Genomic DNA, 24,580 nt, shown 5'->3' on the forward strand with positions numbered 1-24,580 from the left:
ATGTGCTCCATAATATTGCTCCCCTAAAGTCTGTAGACAATTTGCAGCCTAAAATCATATTGCTGCCTTCTAAGAAAAATCTGAAGGAAACTCCATGAGTTGAAATCCAGATTACTTTGCCTTTCCATAGGTTACTTATTGTAGGGGAGGAGGAGACAATACAGGTCAATGTGTGTAACATAATGCCTCTGTAGCTTGCCTTTCCACCTGTCATAAACAGATGGTTAAGGGTTAATGTCTCTTTTACCTGAAAGGGTTAAGAAGCTCAGTAGCCTGACTGACACTTGACCAGAGGACCAATAGGGGGACAAGATACTTTCAAATCTTGGTGGAGGGAAGTCTTTGTTTGTGCTTTTTGTGCTGTTCGTCTTTCGCTCTTGGGGCTAAGAGGGACCAGACGTATACCCAGGCTTTCCCAATCTTTCTGAATCAGTCTTCCATGATTCAAAATTGTAAGTAATAGCCAGGCAAGGCAGATTAGTCTTATGTTTGTTTTCTTAACTTGTAAATGTGTCTTTTTGCTGGAAGGATTTTTACCTCTGTTTGCTGTAACTTTGAATCTAAGGCTAGAGGGGGGAGTCCCTCTGGTCTATATGAATCTGAATACTCTGTAAAGCATTTTCCATCCTGATTTTACAGAGATAACTTTTACTTTTTTTCTTTCTTTAATTAAAAGCTTTCTTTTTAAGAACCTGATTGACTTTTCCTTGTTTTAAAATCCAAGGGATTGAGTCTGAACTCACCAGGGATTGGTGGGGGGATAGGAGGGGAGATGGTTAATTCCTCCTTGTTTTAAGATCCAAGGAGTTTGGATCGGTGTGAAGCCTCTCAAGGCAACCCAGGGTGGGGGAAGTCTGGGGGGAAAAGGAAGGGGATGGTTAATTTCTCCTTGTTTTAAGACCCAAGGGGTTTGGATCTGGGTTCCCCAGGGAAGGTTTTGGGGGAACAGAAAGTGTGCCAGACACTAAATTCTGGCTGGTGGCCACGTACCAGATTTAAGCAAGTAAATAAGCTTAAAAGTGTTCATGCAGGTCCCCACTTCTTGTACCCTAAAGTTCAAAGGGGGGAAAGACCTTGACACCACCATTTTAACTTGGGCCTGATTTTGCAATTCCTTACTCACATGTTGGTGGGCTTACTCATATGAATAGGGACCTACAGAGGCAGCAGTTTTGTCGACAATACACATTGTCATTCAGTCAGACTGATACTCATTTTGAATGCAACATCACGGCTATGTTGATAACATTTACTTTTGTCATAAACAGATAGCTAAGGGTTAATGTCTCTTTCACCTGGAAAGGAGTAACCTGAAACACCTGACCAGAGGACCAATCAGGAAACAAGACTTTTTCAAATCTGGGTGGAGGGAAGTTTTGGGGTGTGAGTTTTTTGTTCTTTGTCTTGTGTCTGTGCCCTCTCGGCTCTGAGAGTGATTTTTCTATCTCCAGGCTTTCTAATCTTCTGTTTCCAAGTTGTAAGTACAAGGAGTAAGACAATAAGTTTATATTGTTTTTTTTGTATTTACATGTGTGCAGTTGCTGGAGTGTATTCTTTTTGGATAAGGCTGTTTATTCATTTTTCTTTTAAGCAATTGACCCTGTATATTGCCATCTTATTACAGAGACCATTTTATGTCCTTTTTCTTTCTTTTTATATAAAGCTTTCTTTTTAAGACCTGTTGGAGTTTTTCTTTAGTGGGGACTCCAGGGAATTGAGTCTGCAGCTCACCAGGGAATTGGTGGGAGGAAGAAGTCAGGGGGAAAATCTCTTTGTGTTAGATTTAGTAAGCCTGACTTTGCATACCCTCTGGGTAAGGGGGAAGAGAGATTAGCTCTCTCAGTATTTGTGTTTCCAGGACTGGAAGCAGGGAATCTCCTAGGGTCATCCAGGGAGGGGAGCCTGAGAGGAAGTAACCAGGAAACAAGGGGAGGGGATTATTTCCCTTTGTTGTAGGACTCAAGGCATCTGAGTCTGGGGGTCCCCCAGGGAAGGTTTTGGGGAAACCACAGTGAGCTAGGCACTGTATAATTCCTGGCTGGTGGCAGCTTTACCAGGTCCAAGCTGGTAACTAAGCTTGGAGGTTTTCATGCTAACACCCATATTTTGGACGCTAAGGTCCAAATCTGGGAAAAAATGTTATGACAACTTTATCAAGACAATTTTAAATACAGACAATCATCATTAGTTACATGATCCCATACTATGTCTCGAACTGTATAATATATGACAAGTTTTTTCCCCTTACATCCTTGTAAGACGCTGTGACAGTGTACCCCATAAGGCTTTATGGGGTGGAGGTGCTCATAAATGTATGTATGATATAACTGGAATAGGGTTTTGCTACATATGCCATGTAACATATCTATGTAAAGGTTATGATCTACTGGTTATGTTCATCCTAGTTGTGTGCAGGCACCATTTGTGTGTTCAGAGTTATGAACTTTGGCTGTATAATTGCTTGATTTCTAAGTAGCCTTAGTTAAAACAGTTGGTCACTTCTTGGGAAAGGAATGTGCAAATTAAGTGCTCAATCTAGAAGCACTTAACAGACAAAAGAGCTTGGAAGGCTCCAAACCACATAAGAAGTCTTCCTGGAGACATACAAGATACCATGTGGAAATTTGCTTCTGCCTGTTAAGACTGAGTCATGCTTGGACATGTGACTTGCCCAGGTGACTCTAGAACTCTATCTTGGAGCTGGACTTTGCATAGGAGTGAGGAAGGGGGTCTCTACCCACAAGAGAAAGTCTATTTAAACCTGTGAGAGACCCCTCCATTTGCTCTTCAGCTGGCTAAAGAAGGAACCTCTCCACCCCCCAGGATACTTAAAGGAAACTGGAACAAAGGACAGTAACTACAGGGGGTGAGAGTGATTGCTGGACCCAGGCTAAAAGGAGATTAGCCTGTAAAAAGGAGCATTCTGGAACTGGTGAGGATCTTCTCTGTATTCAGTTTGATTAGACATAGATATGCGCATTTTATTTTATTTTGCTTGGTAACTTACTTTGTTCTGTCTGTTACTACTTGGAACCACTTAAATCCTACTTCCTGTATTTAATAAAATCACTTTTTACTTATTAATTAACTCAGAGTATGTGTTAATACCTGGGGGAGCAAACAACTGTGCATCTCTCTCTATCAGTGTTATAGAGGGCGAACAATTTATGAGTTTACCCTGTATAAGCTTTATACAGGGTAAAAAAGGATTCCACTGGGAGTTGGGCATCTGGGTGTAAAGACAAGCACACTTCTGTAAGCTGTTTTCAGGTAAACCTGCAGCCTTGGGGCAGGTAATTCAGACCCTAGGTCTTTGTTGAAGTAGACAAGAGTGTCTGGCTCAGCAAGACAGGGTGCTGAAGTCCTGAGCTGGCAGGGAAAACAGGGATAGAAGTAGTCCTGGCACATCGGTTGACAGCTCCCAAGGGAGTTTCTGTGATCCAATCCATCACAGACACATCATCTAAACTGCATAGTGAATGAGACACTAGTGCTGTATATAAGTGATTTGGACATAGTCTTTGTGTGGCATACACAGAAGTACAATGGGACAGAGTTCAGGTTCCATGTGAAATACTGACCTTGGGAATTTCTTGACTGAAAATTCTTTAACTGCAACTTTAGTGGTTCTTCAACACATTGTTCCATGTGGAATTATATATTATGTAAAGATATAGAGGGATGTGTAGGGGAAGATTTTCAAAGGTACAAGCTGGAGTTAAGTGCCCAAGTCCTATTGATTTTCAACCAGAGTTCAGCACCTAACAGTCCTTTGTGCCTTTGAAAATCTCCCCTATAATTATATCATGTGTATTCAATGAAAAAAAAATCGAATATTCATGCAACTTTGATGAGGAATCAACCATTAAAAAGTTAATGAGTTACAGAAATTAACATTGAATACACAACTTTAACTCTTCCCATTTGTGTGTTTGCGGTAAAAATGTTTTTATTTTATATTAATTGCCAAAAATAGATGATGATATGCAAATTGGACTTGCTTATTCCACCTTATATTCAATATACATATATTTTAGGTCCAGGGAATACTAGTGCACAAGTTATCAGTCTGTGATTTGTGGCCCACAGGTGATCCACAGAGTAGTTGCTGATGGTGTGTGGACAGACAGCCAGTCATCTCTGGCACCAATTCTTCCTCCTTATTTCCAGATGCTAAATTACAGTAAAATACAGCTAAAATACTTTGTTTCCCAATATTATTTTCCACATATGCAATTGCTGTAGATGAAACAGGGATACGAAGTGATTGGGAATAAAAGGGAGGTGGTCATACAATACAACTGGTATTATGCACTCCCCACTGTGGAAAAAAATATGTGAGGGTCCCTGTTCTGGTGTGTAAAACAAATTGGAACTAAGGGAATATTTTAGAAGTCATGTGTCCTCTTTCCCACAGGGAGCCAATACATAATTTACACCTGATGAAAGTATATTAAAGTTACATTCTTGCAGAATGTTTTCCTTTGTTTGGCTGGACTGATTTTTTGAGACAGTGGGCACACACAATTTTCACTAGACTTAATGGGAACGGTGGGTATTCTGCACGACAGAAAATCAGACCGCTTTTGTTTGGTTGCTTAATGTTAATCATTCAAGTGCCAAAATTTTAGCCTATCTGTTCATGATTCTACACACACTTCACAGTATAAGGAGGCAGTATTGCTTCAATTCAGCACAGCACAAACAATCATGTATCTTAACAAACAGTTGAAAAGAAACATCCATGTACTTTATATCTCATAAAAAGACCTCATGTAACACTTCAAACTTTCTGAAAACAATTACTTTCCCCCAAGATAGAGTTTCTGTCCTCGATACTTCTGACTCAATTGATATAAAGTACAGGCTCATCAAGGCATTGCTATAGGACAGACAGTTTCAAAATAGAAATATTAATAATGCTACTCAAAACACCAAGTGATCTGTTTTAAAATTAAAGCAATAACAACCATCTAAGATATAATGGGTGATGGTGTTAGAATAACCATCTACTATCTGAAGCTATGCTACACAGCTATAAATTCATATGAAAGAAATAGTATATTGGTAAGATAAAAGAAATGTCAACTGAACACAGTTAAATTAGTATTTCATATAACTAAAAAGGAGAGACCTAGAAAGCACAATCTGAAAAGAGCTGTTATCAAGAACCAGGAACTCTGTGGTAACTGTCAGGCTTTTCTACAGTTGAAATACCAGTAAACTAAAACAAGCAAACAGTAAGGTTGACGATAATGTCACAAAATTCTAAACAAGAGAGGTGAGACTTGGAACTTGTGTTACTGCAGACCAAGAGCAGGATTATAGACAAAAACAAGTCTCTGCTATTTCAAAGCAGAATGGATTCAGGGTAAAGCTGAATTATGCCTACATACATTTAATAACATGTAGTTATCAGAAAAACATAAAAAACAAAAGTAGTTCTGCAAGATGATGGAGACTCCATATAGATGGCATGAGATTCTACTGTGCAAAAGATGAACTCATAAATGACATAAAAGGATGCTCCACAGAACATGCAAATGCAATCTCCTCTGACTGGACTTATCATGTCATAAGTATGGTGGTTCTTCTAGGATTCAGCTAGGATGACTTAAGCGATTTGCTTCCCTAGCTGAAAACATCTGGCTTTTCACTAGCCCAAAAACCAAGATGAAAAACTAAGAACTAGATCCTTAGCTTGCCACTTATGGCACTTCCTTCTGGGAGTAACTCAAGATGTGCCACAGAAGCACCATATTATTATATTTATTTATTTATTTAGCAGAAGCATCTAGGAGAGCCAGTCATGGACCAGGCCCCAGTTATGCTAGCTGCTATACAAACACAAGACAGATAGTCCCAGCCCCAAAGATCATCTTATAATCTAAGTTAACTATTCCTTCTTTTAAATCCTTGAGGGAAGGCCTCAGTGATCTCAGAGGAAGGCATTCAGTACTACTTGAAATAATGGTACCTTGACATTAATGGAATTTTGAGAGACCAGCCATTGCAAGTTTTCAAATGGAGCTGGAGAATTTATGTACATTCATTCTGCTTGATAGGTAACAAAAACTTTTATACATGTAGTTTTATTTTCAGCTGATTAATTGGCTTTTCTAAGGGTATGTCTTCACTACCCGCTGAATCGGCAGGCAGCGATCAATCCAGCGGGGGTCGATTTATCACGATAAATTGACCCCCGAACGCTCTCCCGTCAACTCCTGTACTCCAGCTTGGTGAGAGGTGCAGGCAGAGTTGACAGGGGAGTGGCAGCAGTCGACTCACCGCAGTGAAGACACCACGGTAAGTTGATCTAAGTATGTAGACTTCAGCTACATTATTCACGTAGCTGAAGTTGTGTAACGTAGCTCGATCCTCCCCCGCAGCGTAGACCAGGCCTAAGTTAAATGCTCCTCAGAAAGTATGACCTTGAGTTTAAAAGTCTGTAAATGATTTCAATGTATACAGGTCAGATCATCAGCTAATATAAATCAGTGTATTCCATATGCTGATTTATAACAGCTGAGGATCTGACCCATAATGTGTATTTACTTCTCTTTCACTAATAAGATTCATTGTATAGGTCTACAAATAATATTTTGATTTAATATGTGGTTAATGAACAGTCTTGAGCCTAGAACATTCATTACATTAGTTCAGCATGGTACGTACTTTAACTGTGCTTAGGTGCAGTGAAAATAGAGCTTCAGGACAGTGCATCTTCAGTTGTGTCAAACGAAATGGACAACTTTTCAGACAAAGATTAAGAAGTTTGAACTAATTAATGTATGGTTTTAAAGAAAAGGGGCCAGATCCTCAAATTATGTGAATCAGTACAGCTCCTTTCATTGCAATGGAACTATGCCAATTTAGAGAATCTCACTGAGGATTTTACCATTGTTTTAACATTTAGCTAAAGTATTGTAAGGGGTTATTGTAGACCAAGATTACAGTTACTGATCACCTGTAATTGTATCTTCTTGTGAATTTTAGAAGAAACTAGAAGTATTTTTGAATCATTAAGTGCATACTTGGGATTAGCAAGTGGTATTTGGGTGTGCATGTGTTTAAGAGAGAGAGAGGGACGAAAGCTTGGTTATTAATTATCCTTATCTAGGTGTGGTAATTTAGAACTGAAATGAAACTGTATTAATTGTTAGCAGTGTTGTTGTAGCTGAGTTGATCCCAGGACATGAGACAGATAAGGTGGGTGAAGTAATATCGTTTATTGGGCCAACTTCTATTGGTGGAAGGTATAAGCTTTCTTTCTTCTTCAGGTCTGGAGTTGGAAGCAGACACTCCCTTCCCCAGATCTGAAGAAGAAAAAAGAGCTCTGTGCAGCTCGAAAGCTTGTCCCTTCCACCAACAGAAGTTGGCCCAATAAAGATATTACCTCTCCTACCTTGTCTCTCTCTATTGTATTAAGTCAGTCATGGTTTAAGTTTCTAACTTTGGAATAATTTTTGGTTGAGCTGTCACTGACAGTTCAATACATTTGTATTGAAACAAAGCTTGACTAGGAAATATGCAAGGTGCCGCACTAACTAGCCATAGTTTCCATACTGGTACCAAAATCCTCTCCCCAGAATCACAGAGAATTATTTTAGAATGTTACACTGCTGCCCATCACTGTAATGTCCGAGTGCCTTCCACATAAAATCAATACCAATGGGGAAAGTCTCTGGTGCTTGGCATTGCTTTAACAATTTGTGATAAGATTTGGATTACTATTATTTATGTACCTTTATTCTTTAGTTCTTTACATTTTAACTTCTCATATTAACTTCTTATTCTTACTTTGTAAATCCTCTCATACATTCAGCTTTTTTTGTAATTTCCTGTTCATCTTTCAAGTCAATATTTATTAATAAAATATATACATTTATAAGTATTCTTGAGTCTATTTTAGCTAAGAAACATGAAATTCAATGATTTCATATGAAACATAGCACAGGTAATTAATTAATGACAACTATTTAACCAAAATGTTTTATGCTATATTAATCCTAATCTTCTCAGATTGCCTATCCTGTTTTAAATCAAATACTTTAGTGAAATGCAATAATATCAAAAATTAGTTTTGAGGGCTGCATGTCCATTTCACTTTCATGTCATCATCTGTCCTTATGTGATGAAACGTAAAATTTCTCAAAAAATAATCCTCCCCTCCCTTTTAGACTGAAAATACCAACTGCCAACTAGCACACCTCTGGCCAATGACCCAGGATTAAAAGGAAGACTTCTCATCAATACAGCTAGACAGTATGAATTTTAAATGCAAACCACCAAATCAATATCTAAGAATCTGTTTTACTATCTGGTATTCTACAGTGAGCTGCTGAAACTTGTCACGAAATGCAAGGGACAGTGCAAGAGGGCTGAACTAGATCAATACGCAAAGATCAATGCAGGAGAGCTTCACCGTAGAGCTGCTTAGATTAAATGTTGCTTCACTAGGGAGTTTGTTAATAAAGAGTGGTGTTAAAGAATCACATGCAAGGAAATGGGGGAAGGGATGGGGTAATCTTACAGGCAGAGCATCATTAAACTGCAATCTTGCAAAGATTTATAAACATGTTTAACTTTGAGTAGGTCCCACTGAAGTTAATGGGACATGAGACTGCCTGGTATGTACAGTTAAGCATATGTATAAATCGTAGAGACTGGGGCCTAAGACTGTCTAGGCCCCAGTCTCTACGATTTATACATGTGCTTAACTGTACATACCAGGCAGTCTCATGTCCCATTAACTTCAGTGGGACCTACTCAAAGTTAAACATGTTTATAAATCTTTGCAAGATTGCAGTTTAATGATGCTCTGCCTGTAAGATTACCCCATCCCTTCCCCCATTTCCTTGCATGTGATTCTTTAACACCACTCTTTATTAACAAACTCCCTAGTGAAGCAACATTTAATCTAAGCAGCTCTACGGTGAAGCTCTCCCTCATTGATCTCTACGATTCTTTTCCCCCATTGAAATGGCACCTTGAATGAAAAATGGAAATTTGGAAAGAACATGGAAGAGGTTTATTTAAATATATTAAATGGCAATAAAAAACAAGACAGCAATTTTAACTGAATAATTAAAGAAATCTTACAGTAATTATTTGCTCTGACTGGCTGCATGTGTTTTGGGAGGTTAATGAAACGTCTTTTTAATCATAAATCATTTATGCCTGCTTCAGTACTATATTTCTTCTTACTATTTGGTAGCTGCAAGTACATAAATCAGACAATTTTCTTTTTACTTTTATGTAATTTTAATATATTTGCATAATCAAGGGGAAAGATGCATAACTAATAACTGTCTTTCTGCAGTAGCAGTTCCTAATTGTGATTATCTATTTTAAATTATTATTACAGAAGTGCTCTACACCAAAGACAATCTTACATTGATGAGGCCCAATCCTATAGATGCTCCACAGGGTATCTCCTACAGAATCCAGGGAGATTTCTGCACAAAGAAGGACCCTTTACAGGATTGGGTCCCCTTTCACTTGTGTGAAATTAGCGTGATAGATCTTTAGTGACAACTGTAATTAGGAAATTTATGAGAAGTAAAATTACCAAGACGTGGGCACATTTTTATATATAAGTTACATAAAATGGGAGACATGATGGAACAATGGACACTTGCATTAGCAACACACTCGTAAAGCCCAAGTCCAGACCTTCAATATGGAAAACAAACCTTTATTAACACATGTGAATGAAGTGTTATGAGAGCTCAGATTAAGTTGAACTGTTTTTTGTACAAATGTCACATGACCTCACAGTTCTCACTTGGAGCAGACTTACTTTTACAGCTGCCTCTGAACACACGTAATGTGAATATTCCCTCCCCCGCCGCCCCAACCAGTCTCAGATGACAGACTTGTTCGAGGACAGAAGCAGTAATCAGAAGATAATTTCTTAAATGTAAAGCTCACACAAAAGGAACACAAGTTCTCTCTTTTCCAGTCCTACAACAAGCATCGTTCATTTGGAATGGTCAATATTAATTAGCAAATCCAGCAGGGACATTCTGTCAGGGTTTGTAGGTGTGAGTGTGTCTGGCTGTTCTTTGTTTCAAATGAGGGATAATCCATATTCAGTTAGAGGTCAAAAAACTGTCAGTACTATGTAATCCCAGTGTCCTTTCAAAGGATGTTATTTTGATTTTAAAAATCAATGTGTTCCTTTTATTTTCTGGTTCTATGGTTTGGTGCTGCTTTAGCTTTCTTGAGTTTAGTATCTCTAGATTCTGTCAACAAAAGAGACGGTATGTGATTCCTCTAATTGCCAGAGTGGGAGTAAATGGCTGAAGTTCAGGAGAAGTGCTGACCATTGTAAGGAGGAAAGTGCATGAAACTTACTGAAAGTGCATCAGTCTTACTGAACTTTGAACTGTTGATTATGGTCTAGATTTTCAGAACTGCACGAGCAGTTGCTGATGAATGTGTGCAAATGGTCTGTCAGATGTCCAAGTGATGACCTGCATGCAAAATTCATGTAACTGTGTATATAAATTAGGCAAGTAACATGCCCGCTCATTCTTCAGATTCAAGTTCTGAAAATCTGGACCACTTGTATACTGATAACATGCAAACACCTGCAGCAACACCAAAAAATGGGAACTTTAGTGTTTCATTATAATTTAACATTAGTTAAGTGAATGCCGTGGCCTCAGAGAAAACAGAATCATTGCACTGACATCTCTTACTTGTTACCACCCTTCCCAGGCTGTCCTGCACAAGTCTCCTTGTAAATGATGGCTCTTACAATACTTTCCATACAGAAGAGAAACCTCTAATGGAAAATTATTGGAGACAGTAACATCATTAGTACCTAAAATAGTGAAGTTGTTTCATGCCTAGGATGAATAGGCAGGGCACTTAGAAAAGTAAAATGGATGGTTTGAGGGCCCAGGTTAAAGGAACTGATTCCAAAATAGCAGCATTAAGAGAGCCGAAAGTCTACAGATAATTGAGCAATTCACTGCTTTGGAAAGTGTAAACCATCAGAGGTCAAAACTGAGACCATTCTACAATTTAAGAGTTAGCTGGGTAAAAGTCTGGGAAACTACAGTTTGAACATTATAGGCCCATTAGGAGTCCTGCACTGCAAAGAAATCAGAATTTCTCTTTCAGAGAGGTTTGAAGAGAGCTTGGATAAACCTGAGGAATCTAAACCACAGGCTGTTAAAAGTGCCTCAGGTTCTCACTCAGATTCATAGACATAAAGACTGAACAAAACAACAATCAGTGTTGATCTTTTCTAAAATTGCTCAGTTGTGACACAACTGTGAAAATCTGGACCACTTGTATACTGATAACATGCAAACACCTGCAGCAACACCAGAAATGGTGACACAGTGGGGCAGAATTTTCTCTTGCCTTCCTTCACAGGAAGCTCAATGGTAATTACCACTGTCATGATGGCATTTCTTCGATGACTGGGGCCAGGGGCGGCTCCAAGCCCCATCACGCCAAGCGCGTGCTTGGGGCGGCATGCTCTGCCGGTCACTGGGAGGGCAGCAGGCAGCTCCGGTGAACCTCCCGCAGGCGTGCCTGCGGAGGGTCCGCTGGTCCCGTGGCTTCAGTGTAGCATCCACAGGCACGCCTGCGGGAGGTCCACCGGAGCCGCGGGACCAGCGGACCCTCCGCAGGCACGTCTGTGGGAGGTCCATTGGAGCCACAGGACTGGAGACTGGCAGAGCGCCCCCCGTGGCGTGCCGCCGTGCTTGGGGCAGCGAAATGGCTAGAGCCGCCCCGCACTGGGGCACAAAAAGTGAAGGTAACAGTCAAGGGAAAGATGATAAATGACAATCTCTGAACTATGGTCTCATAGGAAACCCATTTCTCCACTGGCTTTGGAAGACCATTTTAGGGATTTAGAATGAGTTACTATCCATATAGTTGAATAGAGGTAGTAGAAGGTGCTAGGGCTGCCTCAATTCTATGCTCACACTTCCTTTAAGGAAGGGGGCATAACTGTTAGATGTTTGACCTTTGGGCCAGGACTGTCCTGTCATCTATAAACTTACATAAAATGCTACATACATATTTAGTTTTAAAATATGATTAAAATAAGCAATGTTTTCATCAAAAATTGCAAACATTTCCAAGTGGAACATTTCCCAGGCCTCCCTGTGGTGGGTGATTTCAGGTTTGCCTTCTCATTTTAAGATCTTCCTCTGTTCTTGATACACTATGCCATGCACGGAGACCAAATGAGTGTTTTTAAGTGGTTCCTGCTTGAGGCCCTTGGTTCTCAACTATGTGAAATCTTTTAGAGTTGAAAGCCTGAACTCTGATGGAAATTTATAAGCCATGCGAGTTATGTGCTAGGGGAGTTTGTAACTTCTGAAAGCTCCATAGGACACACTGGTATCGCTTATAACTAAACAGATTCCATCTTCCTTGCTTCAATCACTTCAGCACAGTTCCTCCCTCATATAACACACTTTGCATGTTGGCAATGGATCTCTAGAAGAAACTTAAATCAGCTGAGTTAGCTGATTTAAAACACACCATGAAAGAAGTATATGTTTTATAGTCTATAGGAATATCCAGGGGTAAAAGAAAATTCAACTTTAAACAAAATATGTAGTTTAAACAGATTACATACAGGGCTGAATTTTCAGAAATGCATAAACTGTGCCAAGTCTCCAGTGACTCTCATTATTTATTCACAGTGGCATATTCTTTCCCTATCTTTGCCTCTAGCTGTCTGCCCAATTCTTCATTCTAACCTTCAAAACACCTGTTAAAAGAGCAGTGGTCTTGTCCAAACTGAAGTAAAACAGCTGTAAATTTAGAAATATGTATTGAACTCAGACTCTTAATTAAAATAGCTTGAGTCTTGATATTGCACTTGCTTCTAAACTAAAGCTTTAGATTGAAAATGTAGGCCTACAGAAGTAGGTCATGTATAAAGAAAAGGATGATCAGAGCCAGATGCATGTGATCCATTAGCAAAAGTAGGTGAACATTGACATGGCTCCAATACGGACACACTTTAATGAACATTTCAACTTGTTTATCAAATGTTAATATTTGATGATCTTTCAGTGAGCTATGTAAATAGATTTGGTGGTCTCGGACCAGTGCCTAGGACACAGGTGTCCACATCACAACTAACTGCGCTAATTGGCAGCCTATTAGTAGGCCTGGAAGGGGCAACACTATGTGAATGGGCATGAAACCCTCTTGTCCCAAGATTTGCACCCTTCAGGTCAGGGTTGTGACACATTGTTGGGGGGAATTTTGCAGTGCTGCTACTGCCCATGCTGGTTTCTATTCTATGAATATACAAAGGACTTTGAACTCTCTGTCTAGCAATGTAGCAGCGTTCAAGATTTTTTACCATACTGCATTAATGTACTTAATGTAACCCATACTAAGTATGTATTTATACAGTACTATATATGTGCATGGTGCATAGATATCTACAAATGAAGGTTCCTGACTCAAAAAGCTTGAAATCTACATTAGACAACACAGAAAAGGATTAAAATTAAAAGGTGTGTGTGTAGGGGGGGGGAAGCATGAGGGAAAGGAGTGTAAAACAGTAACAGTTCATGAGATAAGCTTACTACTCATATGATCTTATAAAAGTTACTCATTGGATTTTGTTTATTTCTAATAATACTCTAATATATTTTAATCTGGGGACAGCGTCTGGAAAAGGGGCTCTGGAGGAGGTCAGTGAGTGCAAACTGACTAGAAGAAGTGAATTTTGAGGGGAGATTTGAAGTAGGAGAGTGAGGTTGCATCATGCCCCAGGTCAAAGAGACTGTTCTAAATATGGGGGTGGAGTAACTTATGGGGGAAGGTTGCATAAGGGCAAGCTGAGTTGGCCTGGGGAGGATATTGGGAATGCACAGAAATCATTTGTAAAACAGGTGTATAGTGGTATAAAATTCATGGTGCAAATATCAAAGAGACTGTCCTGCTAACATCTGAAAGCCTCGCTGATTTATTTTAAGATGAATGCTTTAGAATTCTGTAGAGTTTATGGAACTAGTGTTGCATGTCAGGGTGAGCTATAATCAAACAAATCCAATCAGCAGTCCTCAGTACTCTTCCTTGTAATGCTTTAAAAGTTCTATCATTAACCTTATCAATTTTTCTGTTGTACATGCTCCACACTTAGTTTCTTAATGAGCTTGACTCCAGTTTAGTGCAGCAATGCTACATTAAAGGGCTATTTTCTAACTCACAGATCTGGAAAATAGGGTTTAATCAATGACCATTAGACCTTGCTTTCCTTTCTGGCATAAAATCCTTCTTTTCATTCAGAGTTCCTGTATTATTGTTTTAATAGGTTATGACTGGCATTTGGCACTGTGTTACAGGGGCAGACAGGCCCTATTAATAGGAAGAAATGAAAGTATTATGGAAGAAAACAATGTAAGCAGGACAGAAAAACTCACAAGATCCAAATTCTGTCACACTCTCTTCTTTCCTCATGACACCTGATTTCCCCTCAAAGTACAAAGTTATACAGCTAACAAAGGCAAAATACCACCAAAAATTAGTGTGGAAGGTTATTTTCCAGGAATAAGCAATAAACAATCCTAACCAATGCTAAGAACATGCTTTTTTCCTTGTATCTGATGGACTCAATCATGACGGTTTTACTCAGTGTCTACTCCTGAAGAAATTCACCCGTGCAGAGGCCTATGCATCACTTGCAGTGCATTTACACCCTCAAATGCTTATTTCCTAGTAATAAGACCTGTCTGCCTCAAAAGTCTTCAGTGGGAGCTGAGTGGTACATATGCTTTTTGTGTTCCCTTTACACAAGAAAGATTTCTGGTTACTCTGTAAACCTCCCATTGACTTCAACAATGTCAAGTAGACATTGAAGGCCTGATTCTATGAGGCACAGAGTGTCTCAGAAAGGCTCAATCCCCGGATTTGGCTCCATGAGAGTTAACAGGTGTTCATCAGGTTCTCAGCTTCTCACAGGAACTGGCCACATGACACTAGCTCAGATCTCAGCAGACTGTGAGAAAACAGGTTGTGAGCTCAAGAAAATGTGCCGGTGCCAACCTGCAGTAATAAGCACAGAGCAACTCAGCAGCTGTTAAATTATTAGGGGGAGGAGCTCCCCATTCTGCTCCTTCTACACATGATGTTTTGGGCCACTTTTCCCCAGGCCCAGTCACAATACATATTTCTGCTGCAGCTCTCTCATTTACATTGAATTTTGTGCTCCATGTATCTCAATAGCCAGAAAACCATGAAGATACTAGGTATCTCCACTAATATGAAGGAATGGAATACACAATAATGGGCTCAGTTTTTTTCCTAGTCAAGTCAATGGGGATTCTGAAATTGACTTCCATGGGGCAGTGATCAGGCCCTACTTCAGTACTGGGCCTATCTGAACACTGATGTGAGTGGAATTTTTTATAATTGGACAAAAGGATGAAAATAATTTCAACTATAGTTTCAATCACATACACATGGCAATTGCTACTGAAACAGGAAGAGAATCAAATGGGAACTTGAATCTAGATAAATATAATAGTTCTATATGTATTCAAGTATATTGTGAAAAGCAGGAAGGAAAAAACTTCACAGGCTGGTATGATCCCACATAGCACACGTTTCCTTTGTTACAGTAGTAATTATTTCAGTTCATGCACTGTATGAAATGCAGACTGGATTTCATTTTTATGCACCCTATGACTGGATGGTTTAGGCCCAGAAGCCCCCTGCAGGAGGTCTCACACCCTTCCCAGGAAAGGAGCAGTGGAGCTAAGTCCTCCAAGCAGCCTAGAGAAATCGTGCAGCCAATCAGGAGGCTAGCCAATTAGAGGGTTACAGGCTAGTATAAAAGGAGCTACAGTGCAGACCAGCATCAGTTCCTTGCCTGTGTCAGAGGAGTTCATTTGGTGCTCCTGGCTGGCAAAAGAGAACTGTAGCACCATGGACAGCTCAGTGCTGGCAGGGACTGGGAGAGAGAGAAAGAGCTCCTGGCTGATCATAGAAGAGCCCTGAAGCACTGGTGGAGGCTGGGGCTGCAGGGAAGTGGCCCAGGAAACTGAAAGCAGTTTTGTTAGAGACATGGTGGTCCCTGTGCTAGAACCTGGAGTAGTGTGCCGGCCTGGGTCCCCATAGGCCACTGGGGAAGTGGCTTACAGTTACACAGCGACAAACCCCCAGAAGGTGATCTGAACTGTTAAGAGGCTGAGCTGGGGCCAGACGGGACCAGAGTGGGCAAAGAATCTCCAGGGAGGGAGCCCTGGGGGCATAGTCCCCTACCAGGGCCAGGAGTGCTTAAAGACGTTGGAGTAATACCCAAGAAGGGATCTGTTTGATTTGTGTTCTGTACAGACTGTGAGTGACTTGGCCAGAGGGCTGAGTCACTAGAAACTGCTAGAAGGGGGTCACCATAAACTCAGAGAAGTGCAGACACACCTGACCAAAAGGGAGAGCTCACAAGAGGTGGGTGCCACGCTGCTACACACCCATTCACGCTGACTTAATTATAAACAAATAATTAAAGATCTTCTTTAACTTCTACTTTTTAGTAGCTCCAGCAAAATTCAGAGTCCTAGTTAGATAAATATTTGAGGTGTGGTGAGTCTTGTACTATTAAAATTTGTTGTGCACCTGTTTCATTCTTAACTCCCTATATATGGTACTCACAGTCCACTGTTCGCCTGCTTCTTTATGTGCACGTATGACCAATATCGATGCTGACCCCAGACAGGTCCAATGGGGAAAGTGATGCAGGGAACTCCTTTTCCCCAGTTCACCTCTGCTGAGGGGTCATCATGGTTTGTCTGCGTACACTCTCTGAACAAAAGGCCTGCAAAAGCACTAGAACTGACAGAACTGCGTAGGGCAGATTAGAGATGTAGCCATGCCCCATCCTCCCAGTGTATCAACTAGTATCAGGTGGGCAGCAGTGAGAGAAAGCACACAGTACACTTTTCGTACAAGTATAGTAAGTGCTTCCCCTGAATGTCCCATTATGCCTCCCTTTACCACCACTTGGGCACTAGAGCTGCTAAGCTTCTCCACAGGTTTTCCCACTGGCAGTCAGAGTTATAATTTAACCATTTATCTTTAGGTTCAATATTTTACCCTCACCCCATGCAAGAAAACATATCAGAACCAGGTAACGTGAGTGCCATTCATTGGTTTAGTTTTCTCTTTCATTATGTATTAACCTTGGTCCATTAAAAAAGCTTCTCAATGGCAAATGCCCTCTCCATCATATCACCTCGATATCTTTACACCTATCACACTTAATCCACTCTTCAGCTGGGTTTCAAAGGACTCCATATGTCTATGCTCTTCTATTTGGACTCTAAGGAGCTGATAGCCAGATTATTTCGTACTGTAATGTATTCCATACCTCACTTCATAGACTCTTCATGAAAGAAGACAGCCTCATGGTAATTTATATTGTAGTGCGATCATGAATTCAAGATAACTCCTTTTTTCCATTTGCAGATTCCAAATTCCTCATTTGGTCATCAGATGAAATAGCTACAACTTCTTGATATGAATCTCACAAGCAATATACATTCACATTAGGCCAACTACAGAATACTTTTTATAGTAACACCATGTTTTATTCCTTTTATTGTTCAATTTTCAAATAACCTCCTTTCCTATATTACATGTCTTATATATTATTAGTTACTTCATTTGTTTAGTTGAGCAAAAACAATGCATAGAAATTACATTTATCTGAAAAATTTGGGGCCAAAACTTCAAGGGATACCTTAACATTCATGCACCCTGAAAATTCTTCCCTTGATTTTTTTTTTTTTGTATAGTTTGGATGGACAAAATATGCTTGCCCCAAAACTCAAATTTGCACTTTAAAATAGCAAATGCACTAAACAATTCTTTCATAGACTCTTCACAAAGCGTCTATCTAAATTGTTCAGAACCATCTGTCTATTGATAGAGGGTTGTGGGCTTTTCACTCAGCTGTGTTTGTAGTATGAACTGCAAGGAGGAGGAGTTAGAGAAGTGCTTCCAATCAAGTACCTAAATAACTCTTGTATAGATTCAATGGTTTGCTCAGGTTTTGTCACTGTTTTGTTTTCTTTAGCATGTCTGCAACTGACAGGCTAGCACATTTTGTAACATGCTGCACTCCAGTACATACACAGAGATGCACTATCTACAAATGATGACAATTAACAAGCATTTGCAGCAAAACATAGCTTAGGAACTTACGTTTGGAATGTTTGTCACAGAGGGCTGATGCCCTCATGTCACAGAGTCTCAAGGATCCTTTGCTGCTGCTGTAGACAAAGAGATTGCAATGGTGGGGATGAAACTCGGATGCAGTAATCACTTCCGTCAGGTCTTCCATGTTGGCTGGCTTTATATCTACAATGTCTGAATGGAGGTTTTATTAAGGAAAATTAAATTGGTTACAAGTAAGTTATGAATCTTGCCACCTCTCTGAAGGCTGCATGTTTGTATAGACATTTTCCACGTTTACAGAAAAATAAATTAGTTTTGAATAAAGCATTCTCATTTGTTTGAGAAGAAACATTCAGCATTATTCTGTTTGGCAGTAGCTCTTTTTATTTGATGGTTACCCCACAGAGACCATTACATTTTCATAACAAAATAACTCTAGGACCATTATTTAACATACCTTACTGTGGGTGTCATTAATATGCCTACATTTGCAGTAAAGTGTTGGTGATGGAGATATGGCAGTTGAGGTTTTCAGATCCGTTCAGGGGATCTGATCACCTATCTTTCATTTAAACTAAAGGAAAATCAATAGCTAAATACCCTGCACTGCTTGGCAAATCACAATCATCAGTATTTCCCCATAACTACAATGGCAATTACTTCTGTAGCTCAGATAACACTGATGTATAGATAGCAGCCACTGTACAACTCATTTTCCTTCCATCCAGTCTACTTAAAATATTGCAGCTAAGATAACTTTCCTTTCCCACTCTTTTGACCTCATCATCCCCTCTTTCACTGGCTTCTTGTCCTTTGCTGTATCAATGGGCTGGTCTACACTGGTGGGAGATTGACCTAAGATAAGCAACTTCAGCTACTCTATTCACGTAGCTGAAGCTGAAGTATCTTAGTTCGACTTACCTGGCTGTCCTCATTGCAGCAAGTCGACTGCCACAGCTCCCCTGTCGACTTCGCTTACTCCTCCTGCTGAGGTGGAATATGTGTTGATTCGGGGATCGATTTATCACGTCTAGACGAGACGCAATAAATCGATCCCCAATAGATCCATTACTACCCGCCAATCCGGCGGGTAGTGTAGACATGGCCAATGTCAAGGCCCTTGTTCTCCACTTCAGTGCTTCAGTTTGCCCCAGCCTGCTCTACTGCTCTTATTTCCTTTCTTTCCCTTTTTTTCCCTCTCATTCCCTCCTCTTCTCTAATCCTCTCTCCTTGCTCCTTCCTTGGGTCTGCTTCTCCATTCCCAGCTTCATACCTTTACCTATGCCCCTCCCTGTGCTTGGAATTCCTCCTTACAATACACTTCTTTCCTCTTAACCTAATTCTATGCTATATACAACACTGGGTGGTTAGATAACCTAGAGCAGCGTTTGTCAAATGCGGCCACCAGAGGCTTTTCTTGCGAGAATCCCTTACCTAGACGTTGGATGGTGGTAATAAATGAAGTTGGTTTTATATTGTTTGCAGTGCACGTTCTTAGAATCTCAGGCCAAGCGGATGGAAAGTTGTGGGATGATACAGGCTCTTTGCTGAAACAGCAAATGGAATTAGAACTGTAAATAAACATTCAGAAGTGTCATGGGCTATCCAAAACGGTAGATGAACGTGAGCCACCAGGATATTTCAGACCTAAAAGATGCAAATACTATGTAAGGAGGGGAAATAATTGATTATAAGTGACATTGACATATATTAGTAGATCACAGAAGCTAGATAGACTGGAAGACCTAACAGTTTCCCCTGCACCCCTTATCTCCATCAGTGCAAGTGTCAAGAAAGTCTTTCTACTGGTAAAGGATATCAAGAAGATCACTAGCTAGTATAGCTAAAAGACTTTCAGCTAGATTCTGGTTTCATTTACAGCAGTTACAGCAGTGTAACTCCACTGTGTTTGATGAGTTAAATCTTGATTTATGCTGGTATGTAAGACCAGAATCAAGCCTGTAGTCTGGACAATTTGTATGGTTGCCCTAAAGTTATGGGAATCACTGCCTTACATCATCATGCAACTTAGAGAGGATTTTAAAAAAGGGATGTGCATTTATTCACATGCAAATTGTACACAAACTCAGACGCACGTACGCAAACTGATGAATACGAATATGTACTAGTCTCAATGCAAAAAACAAGGTTTGTGCATGCACAAGAGTGCATGATTGTGTGCTGCTTTTGAAAATCGCACTGAGGGCTAAATTTCAAAAAAATGGTATAAAAAAACTGGTGCCTCCAATTTTTCATGTCTCACCTTTTCCAGATAGAATTTTTCAAAAAGAGTCCAATCTTGCTCCCATTGAAGTCAATGGGAATTTTGTCATTGACTATAATAGGAGCAGGTTTGGATCCTGCAATTGTGAATACAAATTGTGCAGATGCCTAACTAATCTATCTGCATGGGCAAATGCATTAGAAAGCATAAATCAGAATTTTGTGGGTGCCAAATTATAAATGTGAAAATATGCAGACAATTTCAGGTGCTGAATAAAGGACCTCTGAAAATGTGCCCAAATGTCCCATTTTGGTAAGAAAAAATCATAAACATAGAGTATACTATTAGCTTCACTACAAATTTAAGTTCCAGCAGTGCAGTCCATTGTAGAAAATTCCCATGAAGATAATGCTTATTACGGAAATCAATGTAAATTTCTGTGAAAAAAGGACTGTAGCTCTGAGCTCTTATCTGGTCATATCTGAAATATAGAGCTCACCAATTAAGTATCCTGTGTACACATCAGCCAATCCAATCACTATCATTAAAAATTGACATTATGCATAACTTATATGGTACTCCTCAATCACAGCCATTTATATAGATCACATGCTTTGGTGATCTTATGTTCTGGGAAAGACAAGAAAAATAAAAAACAAGAGACGATAAGGAACAACAGTTCAGGAAAGGGAAAGTGAGAAAAGAGATTTCTGGTGAGGAAAAGGAGGAAGGATTATTTCCTAGACGAAGAGGATTCTAAGAAAGCAGTAGTTGAGGAGGCATTGTGATGGAACGTTCATTCCTACACCAGCTCTGAAGGGGTGAAAGTGGTCCAGAAGGTACCAGTTAACCTTCACAGATGCACCTGATGGGAGGCCCAGGGACTGATAAATACTAATTGCTGATGATGTGCAGCTGGCAACGGATTATAAAGAGTAGGTTATAGTACCAGGAGGCTGCAGGGAGAGAGTCTGTAGTCACTCTCTGGGAGCAGGAAACCCAGCAGGGAGAATAAGTCCTGGGATCCCGCCTCTGGAAGAAGGGCCAACCCCAGAGGAGTTGTGGAGAAAGAAAGCCTGAAAAGGCAGGGTAAGAAGCAGCTCAGAGAAACAGCAGCAAGGAGGGCAACTGTGTAGACCTTGGCTGCTGGTTATAGGTTAGCTGGACTGGAATCCAGCGCAGAGCAAGGACCTGGGTTCCCCTACCAGCTACTGGGAAGTGGTGCTGGACTGTTTGAGGTACAATCTGAGCAGCTAGTCCTGCAAGACTTTGATACCCCAGGAGGGAAAGGGGGGTATATAGTGACCTAGCCAGAGAGCTGAGTTGTGAGTAGGGAGCAGTGTGAATTACTGTAGCGACGGAATGACCACTGGCCATGCATGTGCCATGCAGGAAGAACTGCTATGCCATGCCTGCCCAGGAGGAGGAGGTGTTCTTGTGGTGAGTGAACACCATTACAGGCATACAGTGAAAAGAAAGAGTAATAGTACGGCAGAATATCTGAGTAAGGCTATATTCTCATATGATCCTCATCGTTGTAATGTCTGCAAACCTTCCAAACACTAATGAATTTATTTTCACAATACCTCTGCAGAAGAGGAAAATATTACTATTCTATCTTTCAGATAAGGAACTGGGGCAGAGAGAATAAGTGGCTTACCCAAGGTCACACCGAAAATCCACAATAGAGCTGTGAAGTGAACACAGATCTATTGAATCCCAGATCAGTGCTTTAAACATAAGACCCTCCTTCCCAGCTGTCATGCTTCCCAAAACATAAAATTTTGAATCAATTGGCATAAGAGATAATTTAAACATTCCTGGAGAATGAGATAATAGGAAAATATTGTTTTATTAATGGCCAGAAAAGTCATATGTTGTCTTACTAAGCCAGTCCCTGTGTTTGTTGAAGTAGACAGAAAAACTTGAATTGATTTCAGTGGGAGTAGGGTCAGGCCCATCATAGAAATTACAACTACTCTTTGATCCTTCCTGAGCCTGTAGATTTCAGAAGCATTAAAATAAAATTTAAATTTAAAAGTAACAATATGCAAGTGTAGATAAAATTATCATATGTTTGCCTGGCTTCATACTAACCATATCATATATTACACTGAATTGGTTTTAAAAAGCAAAATGGCAGTGAAGAATAGGAGTAGCTGGTGACATTTCATAACAAGAGGACATGAATTAATGTTACATTTCAATGGCATTCCTAAGAAATTACTTACAGTATCACATTTGCATCCATCTCCAGGAATCCATCATCATTAATGTTAGTACAATGAATACCAAGATGTGGTAACACTGATTTACCACCTATTATGAAGTATCCCTAAATGTTCTTAAAATTCTAATGGGCAGAAATATCTTTATTTGGTTATTTGCATTTGGTAAATCTGTCTGTTAGTAAAAGCAATTCCTTTCAGTGATTGAATTGCATTCAGGAGATCAGAGGAATTACAGTAACTCGATGCAAGAATTTCACCTGTTAGTGGAGAAGATGAATAATTGCTGAGTGATGAGAAAGATATAAAATATAAATAGTGTGCAAAACAGTCAGACCAAGTATCATTTTTCTGGAAGCTGAAGATGGTATTGATGAATTTCCCTTCATTGTACAAAATGAATAGCCCCATGCTGAATAATGTAATTAAATATTCCATTTCCCCAGCTGAAATACATAAGACACTTGGAACAGAAGGCATTTCTAGATGCGATCTACATCTCCATTAAGACAGCGTAGACTTCATTGCCTTTCATGGATAATACATTAAATGTATGAACAAAACCCATAATTCCATCAGATTGAAGCAAAAATAAAACAAGTGTATAAAGTAAAATAATCAAAAGAAATATGAACTGTTGAAGAGATTTGCCCCTAGTAAGTTTGTAATATGTGTAGGAACAGCCCAATACTTTGACAGCTACATAACCCAATGTATCAGAAACAGATTATGTCACAGAAAAGAACATTTTTCTCATCTTTTAATTTTTGCCATCCATCTGACAACTATCAAGTATCGTTTGACAGGTGATGTGTGGGCACTGTATTTAAACTAGTATGACGAGAGACGGGCAAGAAGAACAGAAGTATCTCCCACGAGACACTTCGCATTTTTATTTTTCCATTTCCCCCTTATGCTGGGTTTTACCTGGTATTCTATAGCAGAGAAATACAGAACAATTGGGACAGGTACTTTGTTCTAGATCCAGCCCCCTTTGTGCAACCTGAGCTGTTGAAAAGAAGATGGAAGCTGGTAGTAGCCAGCCAAATGAAAATTCCTCTGTTGGGGTGGACTCTTTTATGGCACAAAGCTGATGGAAGCAGCTCCTACATTAACTGCCACCCTCCAATACCAGTGTACGGGGTGTGCTGGAGGTAGGGAGGGATGTCTTGTGTAGAGCACAACTCAGCCACAACAGTGCACAGCTGGCATATGGGCCCTTAAGGATGATAGCGAGCTGGTATAAATGAGAGAAGTGCTTATATTGGGTCTGATGCTCTGATATCCCCACCTTCCTCTTGCAGCAAGTGGATCTCAATGCAGGGGAGAATCTAGGCACACATGCTTTAGAGAGCTGGAAAAGCCATACAGTCTGATTCACCCGTGGTAGTTCAAAGGGCTGCAATTCACACTTCCCTGAACAAGCTGGGGTTGCTGCACTTAAGTGGGGGAGATTCACCCTGGGGAAAAGCCAAGTGGTGTTTACACAGCGGCTGTCTCCCCAGGGGCCTGACAAGGGAGATTAATTTTAATTTATAGCAGAGGCTAAGGATGGGAAAGGGGAAGGACTGAATCAGCAAATCCTCACAATCCTTCATTGCCACCCACTTTGGAAGCTATGCATGCTCCGGACACCATGTGCTACTGCTGCACTCCCCTTCAGGCCAGGCTTTCCCCATTGGCCTGGCGTGCACAGGCAGAACATTGATTCACGTGAACATAATAATAAAATAAAGAATTGAAAGTCACCAAGGAAATAAAGTGTCTCAGCCCCTCCTAACTCATTTCAACACTATCTTGCTCCATACAGGGCTGCTTCTCCAGTGCCTGGCTCAGTGATATGAGATGAGGCTACTAGGGAGCTGATGGATTTTCTAGCAGTTCTCCAGAGAAAGATGGACATGAAAGACTTAACATGCCTGCAGACTATGGCGGAGGTTGAATTCTCACAATTGGA

General features: G+C 40.2%; 1 protein-coding gene across 6 annotated transcripts in view; it reads right to left on the reverse strand.

Annotated features, from left to right (window-relative positions):
* The window catches only part of PPP2R2C (protein phosphatase 2 regulatory subunit Bgamma), a 296,637-nt gene that overhangs the window by 29,307 nt on the left and 242,750 nt on the right, over window positions 1-24,580 (reverse strand). For all 6 annotated transcript variants that reach the window (XM_050947819.1, XM_050947817.1, XM_050947821.1 and 3 more), the window contains one exon: window positions 18,199-18,363. In XM_050947819.1, coding sequence (XP_050803776.1) covers window positions 18,199-18,363 — 165 coding nt within the window. The remainder of the gene's footprint in view (window positions 1-18,198; window positions 18,364-24,580) is intronic.

Source organism: Gopherus flavomarginatus, chromosome 3 (genome assembly GCF_025201925.1).
Source record: "Gopherus flavomarginatus isolate rGopFla2 chromosome 3, rGopFla2.mat.asm, whole genome shotgun sequence".
In the NCBI taxonomy this organism is placed as follows: domain Eukaryota; kingdom Metazoa; phylum Chordata; order Testudines; family Testudinidae; genus Gopherus; species Gopherus flavomarginatus.